Here is a 17,895-nt window from a genome sequence, read left to right on the forward strand (position 1 = left end):
TGTCATTGACACATTAAGGAAACAGAATGAAGGATGAAAATTCATAGTCATTACCCATATCCATTCTCTGTTCCTTCTACCTTTTGTAGAAAATGAGGTTTTGATATGATTCCCAATTAGTCTTTCTTTATGTCTCTTTGGACATGATGAGTGTTTTACTTCCATTTAATAAGAAAATATTTATTAAATGTCAACTATTACCAGAAATGAAGACTTAAATCTTGTAATCCCTGCTGTTAGGGAGCTATTTATATTGCTTGAAGCTGCAGTAGCTAGAGCTAAACAGTTGTTCCTAATAAGTCTAGCACCACTAGGGTGAATCCCAAGGAGCAAGGGACCACTAATTCTACCTAAGGAGGAACAAACTGGCCCAGATTGGAATCAGAATAAGTCAAAACTTCTATGAGATCAAATCCATGGTTATCTGATACACTTCCAATCTAGGTTAGATGGTGGAGATCCAGTCTCAAAAAACAAACATTCAAACAACAACAAAAATAAAAAATGGTCTCTATATGTAAGGCACAATGTTAAACTGCAGATTTAATGAGCAAAACAAAATTGTTTTTGTCCTTAAAAAGGCATACATTTTAATAAAGGTAGGAAAATATATATGTAAAGTATGAAAGAACCTGTAGAAATTATCCGCAATAAAACTTTCTTTTAAGCACACTTCCTTTCTAAGACTCTCAAAGTAGAATCATACATCATAGAACTAGAAGAAATTATAGGGGATAATTTAATCCAAATCCTTAGTTATACTGAAAAGTTAAGTGAGTTGCCCCAAGTCAGTTGCAAACTTAGAAGAATGATCATGGAAGTGTACATTCAATATCTCATTTTAGATTTGCAAATACCATAAATCACCTCATTAGAACTGAAGCAGGTCCTACAGTTATCACCCACCTTTTATAAATGAAGAAACTAAGGTTCAGAGAGGATGGAACTTACCTTTAGTGACTCCAGAGGAAAGAGAATATTCAAATTCAGGCCTTTCTGACTGAGTCCAACACCCACAGGAGAATTGACTTGTAGAAGGTCATAATGCTGGCAGAGCCTACATTAGGATCCACATCCAGGTCTTTTGAAGAGGCACTGTGGAATAGTGTATTCAAATCCTTCTTCTGATGCTTATTATCTCTCATTTAACTTCCCTGAGCTTTAATTTATGCATCTATAAAAGGAAGATTGTTTTGTTAGATGGGCTCAGAGGTCCCAACCAGCTTTAGTTTGAACACTAAAATGAAGAGGCATTGTCATGAAACTTTGTTAATTATATTTATACGCAAAAGCACAAGTGAAAGGAGCAGCTAGGTGGTACATTGGATAGAGCACTGGCCCTGGACTCAGGAGAATCTGAGTTTAAATCCAGCCTCAGACACTTAATACTTAGCTGTGTGACCTGGGGCAAGTCACTTAACCCCATTGCCTTGCAAAAACAAAAACAAAAAAACACAAGGGAAAGCACTCTGGATTTGTTAAGGATCTGTATTCAAATTTTGAATCTGTTATTAACTATTTGCATAACCTTAGTTAAGTCCTTAGCTTCTCTAGACCTCAGTTTCCTCATCTATAAAATCAGGAGGCTGTACTAGATGATACTTAAGAATTGAACACTAATATAACTATTATTCAAAAAAAAGATTTTGCTAAAGAATTTGATGAATTCTGGCTTCAATCAGGAAATGAATTTAAACAAACATTTTTAAGCATCTACTATGTATAAGGCATTCTTAGGTGGTAGAAATACAAAGACAAAATTTCTGTCCCCAAGAAGCTTACAACTTATTAGTAAAGGAGTGTGTGTGTGTGTGTGTGTGTGTGTGTGTGTGTGTGTGTGTGTTTAAACAACCATGAGACAAGGAAGATTTTAAAAAATGAGAAAAGTTTAAGGAGGGACAAAAGAATTTCAGTTAAAGGGGACTGATGTGAGAAAAGCCCAAGGATAGAGAATGAAGGCTGATAGTCTTGTCTAAATAGAATAGGGACTATACAAAGGGAAGGAATATGAGATAAAGCAGATTAGATAGAGACAGACTGTAGAAGGATATCAGGATACAGACTTTATGTTCTATTTGTGAAAAATTGGGAATAACAAGCAAAAGTAATGGTGTGATCCAATTGATGTATTAGGCAGATTTCATCAGCATGAATATTGAAGATAAATGGAGAAAGAAAATAGAGACAGCAAGGTGACTTAGGAGAAAGTATTACATTTGTACTGTAGGGAGGAATAAGAAACTTGCTTGTTACTAGGGAGAGATGAAAGAAAGGGATGGATGAGGGAAATATTATGGAGAAAGAATCTAGAAAATTTGATATCTGACTAGAGGTCAGTATTGAAGAAGACAGACAAGTCAAGAAGACTGAGACTTAAGCCAAATTGACTGGGAGATGTTTTAAGATAGAAGATATTGAGAACTTGATATATTTGGATTTGGGATGTCAAGAAGCCATCTAAATGGAAACTAGTAGGCAATTAAAATTGAGTTCTAGGGAGAGATCAGGATTGACAGTGTTTATCTGAGTTATCTATAAAATTTTTAATTGCAGCCCTGGAACTTGTGTAGGGAGCCATAAAGAAGGCCAAAAACAGAAGCCTAAAGACTACCCTTAGGGTATTTAGTGATGGATAGTGAAAGTAATCAGAGAGGTAAGAACAACTGGAAGCAAAATTGAGACAAGGAACCATATAGGGCTCTAGTTAAAAATAGCCAATAAATGAGATTGTTTTTATAAAAACAGAATTGCTTTCTTTAAGGAATTTCTGACAAATGAGATGAGCATAGTTTAATCAGAAAAGTGAGAAAATGAGGTCATTTTGGTCTCAATTTTCTTTGGTCATTGAAGTCTGTTTATTTTTTTTTCCTTCTAATGTTGGGTTGCCTTCTTTTCACAATATTAATATAAAGCAGAAATGGTCACTGTTGGCTCTAGGTTGGGAGACTTTCATTTGATGTCTGGTATTAGTATTTATAAAAGATTTTCTTAAACAACTCTTAAAATATGATCCTACTAACTAATTAAGATGATTCCAAAGCAGTGGGACATTATAAAGCATTATGCCAATACTAAATAAAATTCACTTCCAAGTTATTATAATAAATTAGGTTAGATTCTCCATTTGGAAATTGAGTTTAAGTGTTTGGCTTGTCTTCAAGTCATGCATCATATGCTGCAGAAATGGGAATATAAATCCACAAACAACTCATTTTGGGGGGGGGGGGTTCTGGGTTCAAGCTACCTCTGCAGACTTTAGACAAAGCACTTGTCAGAGCACTTGGTTTGGAGTAGAAGGATCTGAGTAAATTTCAGATTTGCTTCTTACTATTTGTATGAATAGTGCTTTGTAAACTTTAAAACACTATTGTTGGGACAGCTAGGTGGCACAATGGATAAAGCACCAGCCCTGAAGTCAGGAGTACCTGGGTTCAAATATGATCTCAAACACCTAATAATTACCTAGCTGTGTGGTCTTAGGCAAACCACTTAACCCCATTGCCTTGCAAAAACCTAAAAAAACAAAAAACCAAAAAAAAACCCCACTATTGTTGATGTGTTACTAAGCTATACTCAAAACTGTGTTTCTCAACAAGAAAAAAAATCATATAAATTCTAGCAGAACTTATACAGATAAAGAAGTTTTTTCTCTTTTTCCTTCCAGATATTCTGCTGCCAGAGAATCTAGCTACCTTGATGATAAATGGTCTTGAAATGTATAGCTAGATAGTTATAGATGCAGGCTAGCACAATGAGAAGGAAAATGACAGGCAGTTATTACTGTATTATTTTAGGGGAGGGAATATAGTGGAACAAGGAGCAAAAAAGTGATCTATTTAATAATCCCTGATATCAAGCATTATATGAAAATGGTTGATCATTATACCTCAATAAAGATCTCATTTAAAAAATCAGAGAAGACAGAAGTGAGAAAAACATCCTCTGCTATCAGTAAAGCAAAAATGATACCTGAAAAGACAATGATTTTCAGTGACTTCTCTGCTAGCTGCTCACAACTGGTGTTCAAAAGGAAAAATGCTTGAGAAATGTATTGAATGTTTAGTTTTCATGAAGGAAGAATTCCTAACTTTACTATTTGTTAACCATAAAATCCCATCTTTACTAATAGTGCCAAGTCTTTTCTAGAAAAGATCCTTATTCTTCCTTCACTATGGCTTCCCTTTCTCAAATGGTAATCTCTAAAGAATGAGAACAACCTATTATTTGTTAGCCATGGGGCTTTGGCTTCAAGTACAAAGGAAAGAAAAATGGTCCAGTGACTTCAGTGGCCACACACAAAGAAGGTAGAGAAGTGACTTGAGCAAAATATTTGTTAGATTAGCTTGCTTATGAAGCTGTTAGATAATGAAAATGAACCTTATTACTCCCTCTTCAGAAAGTGGAAGTAGAGTTGACTATGTGGACAACATGAATTGTTTTATGTGCCAGTAGGATTTATGCCTCTCCTTCTCTGTTGTAACCCTTACCAGGTTTCAACATGAAAATCCCAGGGGCATTTTCTTTTTTTAATTTTTTTTATTTATTTAAGACAATGGGGTTAAGTGACTTGCCCAAGGACACATAGCTAGGCAATTATTAAGTGTCGGAAGCCAAATTTGAACTCAGGTCCTCCTGACTCCAGGACCGGTGCTCTATTCACTGTACCATCTAGCTGCCCAGGGCATTTTCAAAGAAAAACAATTCGCCCACCATCTCACCACCCCCACAATCGACTAGCCTATTCCTTACCTGTAGAAGAAGAGGAAGGAAGTTGATACAAATATCTACTTGTAACAAGTTAAAGAAACCAAATGTTAACTACTAAATATTTTCTCCCTAATACATAAATACTCATGTAGGGACAGCTAGGGGTGAAGTGGATAGAGCACCAGTCCTGGAGTCAGGAGGACCTGAGTTCAAATATGACCTTGGGCACTTAATAATTTCCTCACTGTATGACCTTAGGTAAGTCACTTAACCCCATTGTCTTGCAGAAACCAAAGAAACAAACAAGCAAACAAATAAATACTCAAGTAAAAGAGATTTTTTAAAAAGTGGAAAAGGTCTTGTTAAATGAACACACAAACCTGTGACAAGCATGCCATGATTGGAATCAAATATCATTGCATAGATCTGCATGTCCCCTGGTCCTTCTTGACTGTCATGGAAAACTTGTAGCAGTGAAAGAGTTTGTATATCCCACACTCTAAAAACCTAGAGAAAAAAAAATACATACGATTCAACAGAGTCAGTTTTTTCTTTTACATAAGGGAATATATGATTTTCAAAGTTTGAAACAGCATCTTATAAATCTTGTAGTAAAAAAATGATGAATCATAAATATATCAAACTTTAATTTGGATCTTATGTTATTATTATTTATCATTATCAGAGGGTAATAACAGAAATGCTTAATGACAAAGTATATCATAATATAATAATCAGCCACAGGAACTGAATTTTTATATTAATTCAATTTGACAAGCATTTTCTAAAGTGATAGAGTTAGATAAGACAGAGCGGGGTTGGGGGCTAAGACAATATGCTAGCTTGGAGCTAAGGTCATAAAAAGAGAAATAGCACATACACCCATCTCTCAAACTGTAATGGGGAAGGAAGAAGATAAAAGATATACACAATGGTGTGATGGATAGATTTTAAACCAGGAGTCCAAGATTCAAATCCCATTCCATTGCTAGACTTCTAGTTTAGCAAGCATATGAAAAAATGAAGGAATAAGCTGAACTGATAAACATTTATAAAGTCCCTGCTAGGTAGGTAGGTGGCACAGTGGATAGAGGACTGGACCTAATGTCAGGAAGATTCATTTTACAGAATTCAAATTTAGTCTGACACTTACTGTGTGACTATGGGCAAGTCATTTAACTCTGTTTGCCTTAGTTCCCTTATCAAACAAATGAGCTGGGAAAGGAATTGGTAAAGCAATTTGTATATTTGCCAAGAAAATTCCAAATAGGGTCATGAAGAGTCAGAAATGAATGAACACTCTTCTGGGCATTGTGGACTAAAAAGCTGGAAGGGACCTTATAGGTCCTGATTATATAAGATATATATATATATATATGTATATGATGAACTTACACTATCCATGAAAATGGCTCTTCTGGGATAAAGTAGTGCCATAAATTTCTTTTGTATGCTATAGAAGCATACAATGTCAGACTCAGTCCAAACTCAATAAATTCATGTTGATTAGCTGAATAAATTATATTTTTTTTCTTCATGGAAATCAGGGTTAAGTGACTTGGTCAGGATCACACAACTTTAAGTGTCTAAGGCTGGATTTGAACTCAGGTCTTCCTGACTCTAGAGCTGGTATTCTATCAATACATTGTGCCATCTAGCTTCCCCAGGCTATCAGGTTTTAATGTAGTTTTTTAAAAATACCATTATGTGAATACATGGAAGGATCTGTGATATTGATAGGGTATAGAACTCTGACTTTCCTATAACCTGATATTTATGACTCTATACAATCTGACTTTATAACTGTACATTGGGTTCTAGTCTATAACTACTGAAATCCTCCAGCTTCTTCCAGTCTATTAGCCATTATTCTAATTTCAGCAGACATTTTGCTCATGCTTGACCCTCTAGGATCCATACTTTTGACTTTGTCCTTCCTACTATCAAAAACACAGTTGCCCATACCCTGAACTTTTGTGAAACCCATTATAGAAACACCAAATATTTACTCATTTTCATTTTCTAATTTCATTGTTTCTGGTTTCTGATTATTAAAGGAAAATGCAGAATTGCAAGAACTTGGTCCTTTAAAAATCCATTCACTTCATTTTACTCTTCCCTTTGCTCTGTAATTTTACTGCCCACTGATTCAAATCTAAATCTCTTTTACTTAGTAGACTGAGTCCTCTACAGTTTGTTTCTACCCTGTCTATCACACTTATTTCTCATTATTGTTCAGCATGGCCAGTCTATTCTTGTCAGTCCAATCTTATTGTTTCCATCATACAACATGATCATTCTGACAGCTGAGTTCTTCTTCTAGGATGTCATAGAATCATAAATCTAAAGCTGAAAAGGTCCTCAGGGGTCATCTGATTTATCCTCTTGTTTTACAAATAGGGAAACAGAGACTTAAGGAATATTATTAACTCATTTAAGACCCGTACAGTCATGACCTGTAGTCATTAGAGGTATGATTTGACCCCTAAATCATCTGACTTCAATGTCAAGGCTCTTTCTATCTAATCTTTCTGTCTCCCTTTATAGATAAATATGAAGAGTGGACTATGGACCCAGACCTCCACAGGAGCCTGCATCCTTCCCTTAGTGTTTCTCCTTTCCATTCCATATGTTCATATCCTTGTAGTTTAAATCCTCTCTCTTCTCTGAAATTTTCCTAATGCTACCATAGTGAGGTAAGGAACAGAGAGGAGTGCACCCCAAATAAAGATGGAATGTAAAACATGATTTGATCGGAAAATCTATACTAACCCCTGGACAAATGAGGGAACAGAAACATCCCTTACAAAGTAGTATAGCCCCAGATGGAGGCTCCCCAAGAACTGATTTGAGTATTCTGTTATTGGGTTTGTGCAAATAACAGGTTGGGGTACATGCTTGATCAATAGCATGTCAAAGAGCACTTCCTGTTGTTCTTCAAAAATCATTTTGCTCTTAAAATAATCAAAATGGTGGGATACAAAAAACTGTAGACCAGGAGGTAAAAATGCATTCCAGTTTTAGCTTAACTAACCTTAAGATTTTGTTTAATGGCTTTGACCCCTCTGCTTCTTTGTTAAAGTGAAGGGGCATGATTTTATAATTTCATTTCACATGGAACAAGGGGAAGGGTTAGCACCAGTACTAGGATACTTCATTTTATATGATCTGCTCAACATAAATCCATCTCTCCCTCTTATAATTAGGGAAAATGGTTAAAAGATTCAGAATCAAGTTTTGTTTAAAGAACTCTGGCATGTTTACCATCCTAGGAGTGGGGTGCTCAGGCAGAGACAAAGCTAGTTTTTCTCTGCATTCTCCAGAACATCTTCTTGAAAGGACATATGAATGCACACTTTAAGGTTATAAGGAAGCAGATACCCGATAGCACACAGGAACACTTTTAAGAGACCTGCATGCAAAATGGGGATAACAACACTGAAAAATTATTCTCTCTTACAGTTTTTTTGTAGGAGATGTACTTTATAAATCTTAAAATGCATTGATAATGATGATTATTGCCCTGAAGAAGCACTCAGTAGACTGTGGGGGGAAAGAGTTTGGATATCATAGAGTCAATAATCAATTATGGGAAATTGTTCCTATTGATTTTTGTCATCTTTGAAAGGTAGGATGGTGAAGTGGATAAAGTGCTGATCTGGAGTCAGAGAACTGAGGCTTTGAATCCCAGCTCTATCATTCCCTTCCTCTATGACTCTGGGAAAGTCACTGAATATCTCCGTATCTCAGTTTTTTTCAACTGCCAAATGAGGAGGGTAAACTGGTTGATTCCTGGGGTCTTTCCTACCCCCAAAACTATCATCTTAAGACACTCCTAATAATTTTGAGTCTTCCTAGTGCATAGGAGTTAGATATAGCCTCACTAGCACTTGTATTCTCAAAGAAGAAGTAAAAAAGAGAATTAAATTATTAAAAGAAGGATTCCAGAATTAAGGCCTCTAATTTTGTCAGTGAAATAGGAGTTGAGGCCTTTGCTAAGTGTGTATTCCCCATCACCTTTACCTATTGAAATACTTTCTTACCTTTCCAGTTTAGGTTTGCTATCATCTTGTTAACCTAGTCATGGATTTTGAGACAGTACACTCCTGGAAGACACGTTTCACCTTTCTTTAAAAAAAGTGAAAATTTTAAAGAATAGCAATATCTACCAATATATTTGCCGTTTGTTGTAAATCACTTCCTTCACTCTCTTTATACAAAAAAGGAAGAACAACCATCCAGAATGTGTACAATTTGTGCTTGGAACATTGCCAACCATGGTTCCTTTTGAGTTTGCTAATGAAATGAAACTGGATAAAGTTTTCATTTCTCTCTGTATTTTCTCATTGATTTTCAAATTACCTTCAGAAACAGCAACACTACCACAGCTGTGAGACCATTGAGCTTGGAGGAGTATAGAAAATGCAATCAGACATTATTTTAATTGTCAGAAGAAGAAATGCTATTCATCATGTGACTGTAACAGAGAATGATGACAATGTACTCAATGCAGTTCAAAAAGGAAACAGGATTTCTAACAAAATACCTGTCACATAGTAAGCAGCAAGAAAATTAGTTTAAGCTAGACTTCAAGGTAAAGCTGCCTTATCTGAAGTTTAGAAAAGAAATACATTTTAAAAATCTTTCTTTAGCTTCCCTTTATGGACATATTGGGGAGGAGAGGGCTTTTGACCAGTGTTTGAGTAGTCTGTCTCTGAGCATAATATTTAACTATGACAAATGGTTATGTTTATCCTTTTCTTTCAAATATCAAGGGAAGAAAGCTCTGGGGCATTTTTTTGGTGGAAGGACAGGTAGTAGAGAGGGGCATTATAAATGCATAGCATCTCCAGAGAAGGAAACTCCGGCTCTCTTTTCATAATAAATGTGTCCCCAATTGTCTGAGAAATTTTGCTTTCAGGAATGACTTCCCAAAGTCCTAATCCTTTTAATTAATTCTCTCTAAGTTTGTTCTCTCTGACTCTGTCCTGAGTGGAATCAGAAAACATTAGCTGATTCTCATACAATATCTCTTCAACTTTGCCAAATCGTGAAGGGAAAAGGAAAATAAATATTCAAAATGATGATAACACAGTGTCCATCACTAAAACTTTGGAACTCTCATGATTCCTATCAGCTGAGATAATAAGAAACTGCTTCTAATATTTATTCTAATGTTATCTCTTCTCAAATGCAAATCTGCAACCTACTTACTCAGTGATTCTCTTCAAAAACTGCTAATTTAGATAAAACACAGTAATGAAATGACTAACAAGTCTCCAAGTAAAATCAGTGTTATGAGATGATTTTTCTCCCTATTGCATTTTTTAAACAAATAGCTCAGTATTCAGCTCAGCTAGTCAAAAATTTCATAAAGTTACATCTGAAAAGGGAGAACACAGTCAGTCATTCTTTCCATTTCAATCAAGCAGTCAAACATTTCTTAAGCATCTCCCAGATTCCTAAGTATGGAGAATATGAAGAGAGACAAAAGACACTCAATTCTTGTTCTCAGAGAGTTTAAAATCTATGGCAGTGAAATCATAAAAAAAAAAAACCTCTGCTTTAGAGAGAGTGCTTTGTGGAAGTACCTTTCTCCTGCATAACAATTCTGTGACTTAGATTTATATAGACCAGCTTATTTTACTTAAATCAACATTTCCTGATTCCAAGTGAAGAATTTTTACCTTACACTGCATTGCTTCTTAAATACATCTCAGTGAAAACTTGTATGATGGGAAAGAACAATGTCCTCAGAAGAAACTGGGAAATTTGGAGGGGTAGATTTAACAGGCAAATGATGAATTCAGTTTCAGACATGTTGAGTTTAAGTTGCTAGCAGATGGAGGTGTCCAGAGGACAACTGGAGATGTGGAAGACTAAGGGTGGGTATATGGATTTGTGCTGAGGTAATGACTGAACTCATAGAGGCAGAGGAGATTTTCTAGTGATAGGGTTTTGTTCTCAAAGAAGATGATATCAGAGAGGTGATGTCATGACTTGTATATGAGCTGGATTTAAGTGTCAGGGAGCAGTGGAAAGTCATTTTCTTCTCTGGAACTATCTGGGTCCAGTGGCCAGATATGAATCAGGACTACTTAAGATGACCTTGGATACAGTGGAAGACCTTGGCTTTTTAAAAATTGCTCTTTCACAGGTCATAGTTTAACTGAGGCAATGCCCACATTCAGTCATTAAGGTTAGATGAGAGACATATGAGGTAAAGTGGCTAAGAATGACCATTTCCTGAAAAAGAAGGGGAAAAAACTGTAGGGTGGGTAAGCCTTCAGGGTAGCTCAGTGATTAAAACAGGTGAGATAAAAATCTGGGAAGGGAAGATTCTCAGGGCTTCTGACCAAAACAATAATGAGGGATATGAGCCCATGATGATCTCACAAACAAGACTCAAAAAAAAAAGAGTACCAAGATAGACTTAGGAGAGAGTTGACATCATTGTTTTATAAGAAAAGTACACAGTTGTTAAGACTTGCAGAAAAATTAAAGAGAATGAGGTCTGAGAAAAAAATCACCTAATTTAGTTGAGATTGCATGGGACATTTGAGAAAAGAGCTTCAATATAGTCTGAGACTTAGAGGACCAAGAAGAGAAAGAATGATGAGGAAATGAAAGCAGTGAGTGTAAGTTGTTCTTTCTAGGTCTTGGGCAATGAAAAGAAGAGATTGAATGATTACAACTAGGGGTAATTTCAGGATAAGTGAAATTTCTTTGTTTTTTTTTTAAAGGTATAGGAGATATAAGAATGTCTGTAGGCCATGGAGAAAGAAATATTAGATGAGGAAATATTAAAAAAGAGAAAAAAGATACTATCTCTGTATTGATGGCTCAAAGGTCTGTATTTCCATCACTATTCTCCCTGCTGAATTCCATTGCCCCATCACCAATTCCATATCCTTTAGATATCACAGATGCAACAATCAGTTAATTGATCAACAAGCATTTATTAAATGGTTGCTCTCTACTAGGCACTAGGGATACAATGAAAACAAAAACTGCCTTCAGAAAGAGCCCAGGGAATATTATAGTGAAATGTTACAGGGAAATAAATATGCGAATAGTTAAGGACAAAAAAGATATATGCAAGTGTGATTGGAAAGTAGGGAGTCACAAAGGGAAGGTAATTGCTATGGAGTGGGGTGGGAGGAGGGATGTGGGGGCCAGGAAAGGCCTCTTATAGAAACTGGGATTTGAACAGAAACTTGAAGGAAGCCAGAAGATAGAGGTGAAGGTGAAGATGAAGAGGGCATGGAGTTCAGTCTCTGATGATGTCTGCCCTTCATTCTCGAAGAAGACCATGACATTAGGGAAGTGATGCCATGATAAAAACATGAATTGGATTTGAATAAGGGAGGACTGGGCTAAGCTACTAGGCTCACTTTCTCCTCCAGAGGCATTTGGGTCCAGTGGCCAGATATGGATCAGGACAACTGGAGATGGCCCTGGATGTGAGGCAGTCAAGGTTAAGTGAATCGTCCAAAGTCACAGAGATAAGTGGCAAGTGTGGAAGCCAGATTTGAATCCAAGTCTTCCTGTCTCCAGGGCTGTTGCTCACTCCACTCTGCTACATAACAGGGAATCAGGAGATGGAGAGTGGTATGCTTAAATGAGAAGCTTCTCGGTCTAAGATACATTTGCTTGGACTCCTAGCAGGTCTGGTCTCAGGCTCTTTTTAAGACTTAACCAGACCTCATCTGGGGCTCTTACCCACAATGAACCACCTTCTATGCCTCCTCATACTTCTAAGACTCTCTGAATCAACCATTCCTCTCTTCTTCTTAATCAAAGGAATTTCCTCTCCAAACTCAGTCCTCTTTTCGTACTTTCTTTTTTTGAGCAGAGTGCCCCATGAGACTTCTAGTCCCTCAAATTCTCAGTCTCTGTACAATTCTCAACTCTTTAGTCTCACTCCACACCCCTGACCTAATATCCACTCAGTTTCTAAATCTTGTTAACAATATCTCTTTTATATTTCTCCTTCTTTTCAACTCAAACAACCAAGACTGTAATTCAAACTATCTTCACCTACTTCCTGGATGATGTATTGAAATAACCTCCTTATTGATCTGTTTGTCTCAAGTCTCTCTTCTTAGAGAAGTAGAATAGAGATTCTTTTATCCAAATGATTTTCCTAATGTATAAATCTGACCATATGATTCACCTACTTGTAATTTCACAGAATCGATTAATCAACCATCACCACCTATTGACCACTTCTTATGAGTCACACTCTGCACTAAGCCCTGGGGAATCAAAAGGAGACAAAAGAAAATAGCCCCTTGTCCTTAAGGAGCTTACAATGGAGAACATACAAACAAATAAATACAAATTAAGTTGTTGTTGCTCAGTCATGTTCATTTCTCAGTGACCTCTGGGCACCTTTTGTCCTTTACTATTTCTTGAAGTCTGTTCAAGCTCATGTTCATTGTTTCCATGACAATATTCATCTCATCTTCTGCTGTCCCCTTTTCCTTTTGTCTTTAATCCTTCCCAACATAAGAGGTTTTTCTGATGATTTGATCTCAGTTTTATGGGATCTTTTTTTTAATCTTAAGTTTCAAGTCAGTCATTACCTTCTCTTATTTCACCCTCAACAAGAAGCTTCTTAATTCCTCTTCAACAGAACTGTCAAAAGTCTTCTCCATTGATTCTGTGGCACTGGGCTTTTCTTACAGTCCAACTGCCACTGTTTTACATCACTGATGGAAAAATATAGCTTTGACTATTATGGATCTTTGATGGTAAGGCTATGTCTCTGGTTTTTAATATTCTGTACAGATTTGCCATAGCTTTCCTTCCAAGGAACAAGTGCCTTTTCATTTCAGGGCTGCGGTCACCATCTACAGTGATCTTTGAATACAAGAACTTAAGATCTGCTGCATTTCTTCTCCCTCTATTTGACAAGAATGATGGGACCACTTGTCAAGATCTTTTTGTTTTTTAATCTTAAACTTCAAATCAATCATCACCTTCTCTTATTTCATCCTCAACAAAAAGTTTCTTAATTCCTCTTAATTCACTGCTATCAGAATGGTATCATCTACATATCTGAGATTATTGATATTTCTCCCAGAAACCTTAATTCTGGCTATTAATTTAATCCAGTTTGGCTTTTCACATACATGATGTGTTCTGCATATAAGTTCAATAATTAAGATGACTTTATAAAGCTTAGCTGTCCTTTTCTAATCTTAAATTAATAAATTGTTCTATGTTTGGTCCTAACAGTTGGTTTTTGGCCCCCATACAGGTTCTTTAGGAGACAGGTAAAATGAACTGATGCTCTTAACTCTTTGAGAACTTGCCACATTGTTTTGTGATTCACACAGTCTAGGGCTTTAGTGTACAGTCAATGAAGCAGAAATAGATGTTTCTCTGCAACTCCCTTGCTTTCTCCTCAATCAAGCAAAGGTTGATAATTTAGTCTTTAATCCCTCTACCTTTTTTGAAAATAAGCTAACACTTCTGGTAATTGTCATTTCACATATCAATGAAGCCTCACTTAGAGAACCTTTTTTTAAGACAAATCATTAACAGAGGGAAGGTACTAGACTTTTCAGAGCTGGTAGGGACCTCAAATTAGAGATTTGATTCAAATCATAACTAAATAGGATTCACCTCTGTGACATCACCAACAAGTAGTAATCCAGAATTAGATTCATAGAATTTCATAGTTGAAAAAGAACCTTTTTTTATCAGCTAGTTCAAAGACGACTTGAAAAAGCTCCCTACTACCTCACACCCCAAACTTGTTATCCAGCCTTTTCTTGAAGACTTTCAGCAAGAAGAAATCCATCATCCTCAAGGGAGGCAGTGCATTCCTTAATTAGATAGTTCACATTAGAATATTTTTCTTTAATAGATACTGGTTTCTTCTTTTTAAATATCTATATGGTGCTTTTATTATTTCTGCCCCATGGAGTCAAATAAACTACAGATCCTTCTTCCACATAGACTTTCAAGTACTTGAATATGAACTATCACTTTCACCCCTCTTCTCAACCACTCCCCCCAGACTTTTCTTCTTCAAGCTCAACCTCTACAATTCCTTTATCTGGTCTTTCTAGTTCTATGATCTAGAGACCCTTTCTGATCTGGTTTTGCTACTGTGCATGTTCTCCAGGACATAACTTAAAAGATTACTAGTAAAAACATAAACCAGAGTGCATGGGATAAATAGGCATGGATGCTCTGTAATAACCATTATTAAAGGAAACTTCCCCATTAATGAACTGATGGATTAATTTGAATATTTGACAACACTATGAATAGCTACCATTTGTACAATGGTTTTAAGATTTACAAATCATTTAAACATTTTTATACTATTTTATTCTCATCGCAATTCTAGGAAATATGTTTACTGTTGATGTGGTAGTGGTGGCAACTAGGTGAGATAGTGGATAGAGTGCTAAACTGGAGTCTGAAAAAACTCATCTTTCAAATATGACCTAAGAAACTTAAAATATGAGAAGCAAATAGGTGGCACAGTGGAAAAAGCACTGGCCCTGGAGTCATGGAGGACCTGAGTTCAATTCTAGCCTTAGACACTTAATACTTACTTAGCTGTGTGATCTTGGGCAAGTCACTTAACCCCACTGCCTTGCAAAAAATAAAAAAAACCCAAAGCAAAACCAAGAAACTTACTCTGTGACCCAACCCTGTTTGTTTATTTATAAAATGAGTTGGAAAAGAAATGGCAAACCAGGTCACTATCTTTGCCAAGAAAATCCCAAATGGGAACATAAAGAGTGAGATACAACTGAAGAAAACCATGGAGCAACAACACAAATTGGAATTATTCCCATTTTGCTAATGGAGAAGCATTGAGAAAAGTCAAGTGATTTACCCAGAGAGCTAGCAAGTGTCTGAAATATGATTTGAACTTAATTTTTCCTGAATTTATCCACTCTGCTACCTAGTTGCCCATAAAGGTAGAAGACAGGTATTATTTCTTACTATGATTATCAATCACCTTAACCCTAAAAAATGAGGCTCCCAGATTTCCCGCTCTATCACTGATTGAAAAACAAAGAAATTTTCTTTACCTTTGCAGAAGAAAGGCTGATTAAATGCTGATCTTTTTCATTTGAAACAAGTTCTCGAATAGAAAACATATGTCCAATAAGTTTCCCTACAGGTTTGGTGCTGATATTGGGATGCCATAATCGGAGAATTCTGTCATCTCCTGAAAATTATGATACAAATAATTTGTTTACTAAAGAAAAAGTGATTGACAGATTTCAGAAAGTTTCTTTTCCTTCCCTTATCCCCAATATATCTTTCTATTCTAATGCCTAATTGTCCTCCTCCTAGGAACATCCCTTAATTAGCTTTCTAATCTGGTAAAATATTTCTGATCCATTATTTAAGCTTCAACACAAATAACAACAACTATACTTAATATATAAACTAATATAATATTATAATATAATATAACATGATCTGTGGTATGTTAAATAATGACAATTTTATAATACTTGCACATAAGTATTATATATTGCATATATGTCAGCAAATTACATATAATTTGCTGTCTTCTCTCATTCTGATGCTTTCTTTTTTGAAATATATGTTTCAAGAGAATTTGTAAGGAACTTGAAATTTTCTCAAAAAAAATTAGTGACCACATAGAACCCATGATGGATTGTTATTCCCTTCTTTAAAATAATTCTGATATTTAAAAATATATTCTATAAGAACTGAATTAAAGAAAACAATACAGAACCAAAAAATCCATCTCCTTTTCCAAAAACCACTATCTCATCTCCATCTATCAGGAATTATTTTAACATAAGGGAGATGTTTCCTAACTTTCCACAATTAATACACAGAAATCCCAGAATGTACTTACCAATGGTAAAGTATGAGTTAAGGAATTTTCTTACAGTCAGTTCTAAAATAATATAATCACACATACTATATCATTCAACAGCATTTATTAAGTGTTTTCTGTATCCTAGGTACTATGTTAGACATTGAGGATTTGAAGAAAGGCAAAAATAGTGTCTGTGCTCAAAGTGAAGGAGATAATATATAATAGTAATAAGAGTAACTAACATTTATATAGCACTTATATACATATATATGTCTAATATATACCAACCACTGTGCTAAAGCAATTTATGATTATTACATTGTAGAAATTACTCACTTGATCCTCACAACCACCCTGGGAGGTAGGTATCATTATTATCCTCATTTTACAGATGAGAACACTGAAGCAAGCCAAGGCTAAATGATTTTCCCAGGGTCACGCAGATAGGAAATATCTGAGGCCAGATTTGAACTTCTCTTTGTGAATGCCAGGAATTAACCAGAACCAAGACATTTCTAACCTTTTTAATATAAAGGTTCTGTACTCTTGGTAACCATGATATATAGGTGAGAATGCCTATGTCTCTATGTTCTAAAGAACTGAACCTAGAGTCAGGGCTCTCTTTATGTAAAAGAAAACCCAATTCCCAGCCAAGTCTTAGAAAAACAGATAGACCTCTATAAGATATTGAGGTGTTTTCTTTTTTCAGTTCTACAATTGGGTATTTTAGAGCTTTTGTTTTCCTAACAAGAGTTATAGAAGCCAAGCCTCTGGGCTTTAAGCTAAAAGACTATGGAAGAGTCTACTTAACCTATGAAAAAGATGTTACAACCGTAGCTCAAAGGTCAAAACTCTATTTGAAAGAAGAGAACAGCTCTACAATATAAACAAGCAGGGTCCCTATACCAGACTTAGACTTAGGAGTCCAGTGGAGAATACATTTGTGACCCCACACCATAAGAGGCATGAGTGACTTGCCCTGCTACACACTTCTTATTTATGTACCCTGGCCACAAATCTTCCCTCCCTGGATGTTCTTCCATGTATGTGGTTACATGCTCCTTCCATAGGTCTACTCTTCTCAGTGATGGCACACATATTTGTGGGAGAATTGGTGGTGGAATTGTTTTATGACTACTTTTCTTGTTATACTATTATATCAGGTGTCTTCAGAACAAATGCTAAACTGTGGCCACTAAAAAAAAGTGACTACATCAGAGTAAGGAGTTTATGAGCATGATTTTAAATTGATAGGACTCACAGATTATGTTGAATAGGTAGTCTTGACTAGGGAATCCACCAAGGAAATTGGGGGCTGCCTAATGTACTAGACAAAATTATATTTTATAACAATT

The 17,895-nt window shown here is 35.8% G+C and overlaps 1 protein-coding gene across 1 annotated transcript in view; it reads right to left on the reverse strand.

Annotated features, from left to right (window-relative positions):
• The window catches only part of WDR64 (WD repeat domain 64), a 189,447-nt gene that overhangs the window by 74,861 nt on the left and 96,691 nt on the right, over positions 1-17,895 (reverse strand). Inside the window, exons 10-11 of the mRNA XM_074220912.1 lie at positions 15,771-15,910; positions 5,084-5,214 (exon numbers count right to left, since the gene is read on the reverse strand). Of these exons, the coding sequence (XP_074077013.1) occupies positions 5,084-5,214; positions 15,771-15,910 (271 nt within the window). The remainder of the gene's footprint in view (positions 1-5,083; positions 5,215-15,770; positions 15,911-17,895) is intronic.

The sequence above is a fragment of the Macrotis lagotis genome, chromosome 2, assembly GCF_037893015.1.
Source record: "Macrotis lagotis isolate mMagLag1 chromosome 2, bilby.v1.9.chrom.fasta, whole genome shotgun sequence".
In the NCBI taxonomy this organism is placed as follows: domain Eukaryota; kingdom Metazoa; phylum Chordata; class Mammalia; order Peramelemorphia; family Peramelidae; genus Macrotis; species Macrotis lagotis.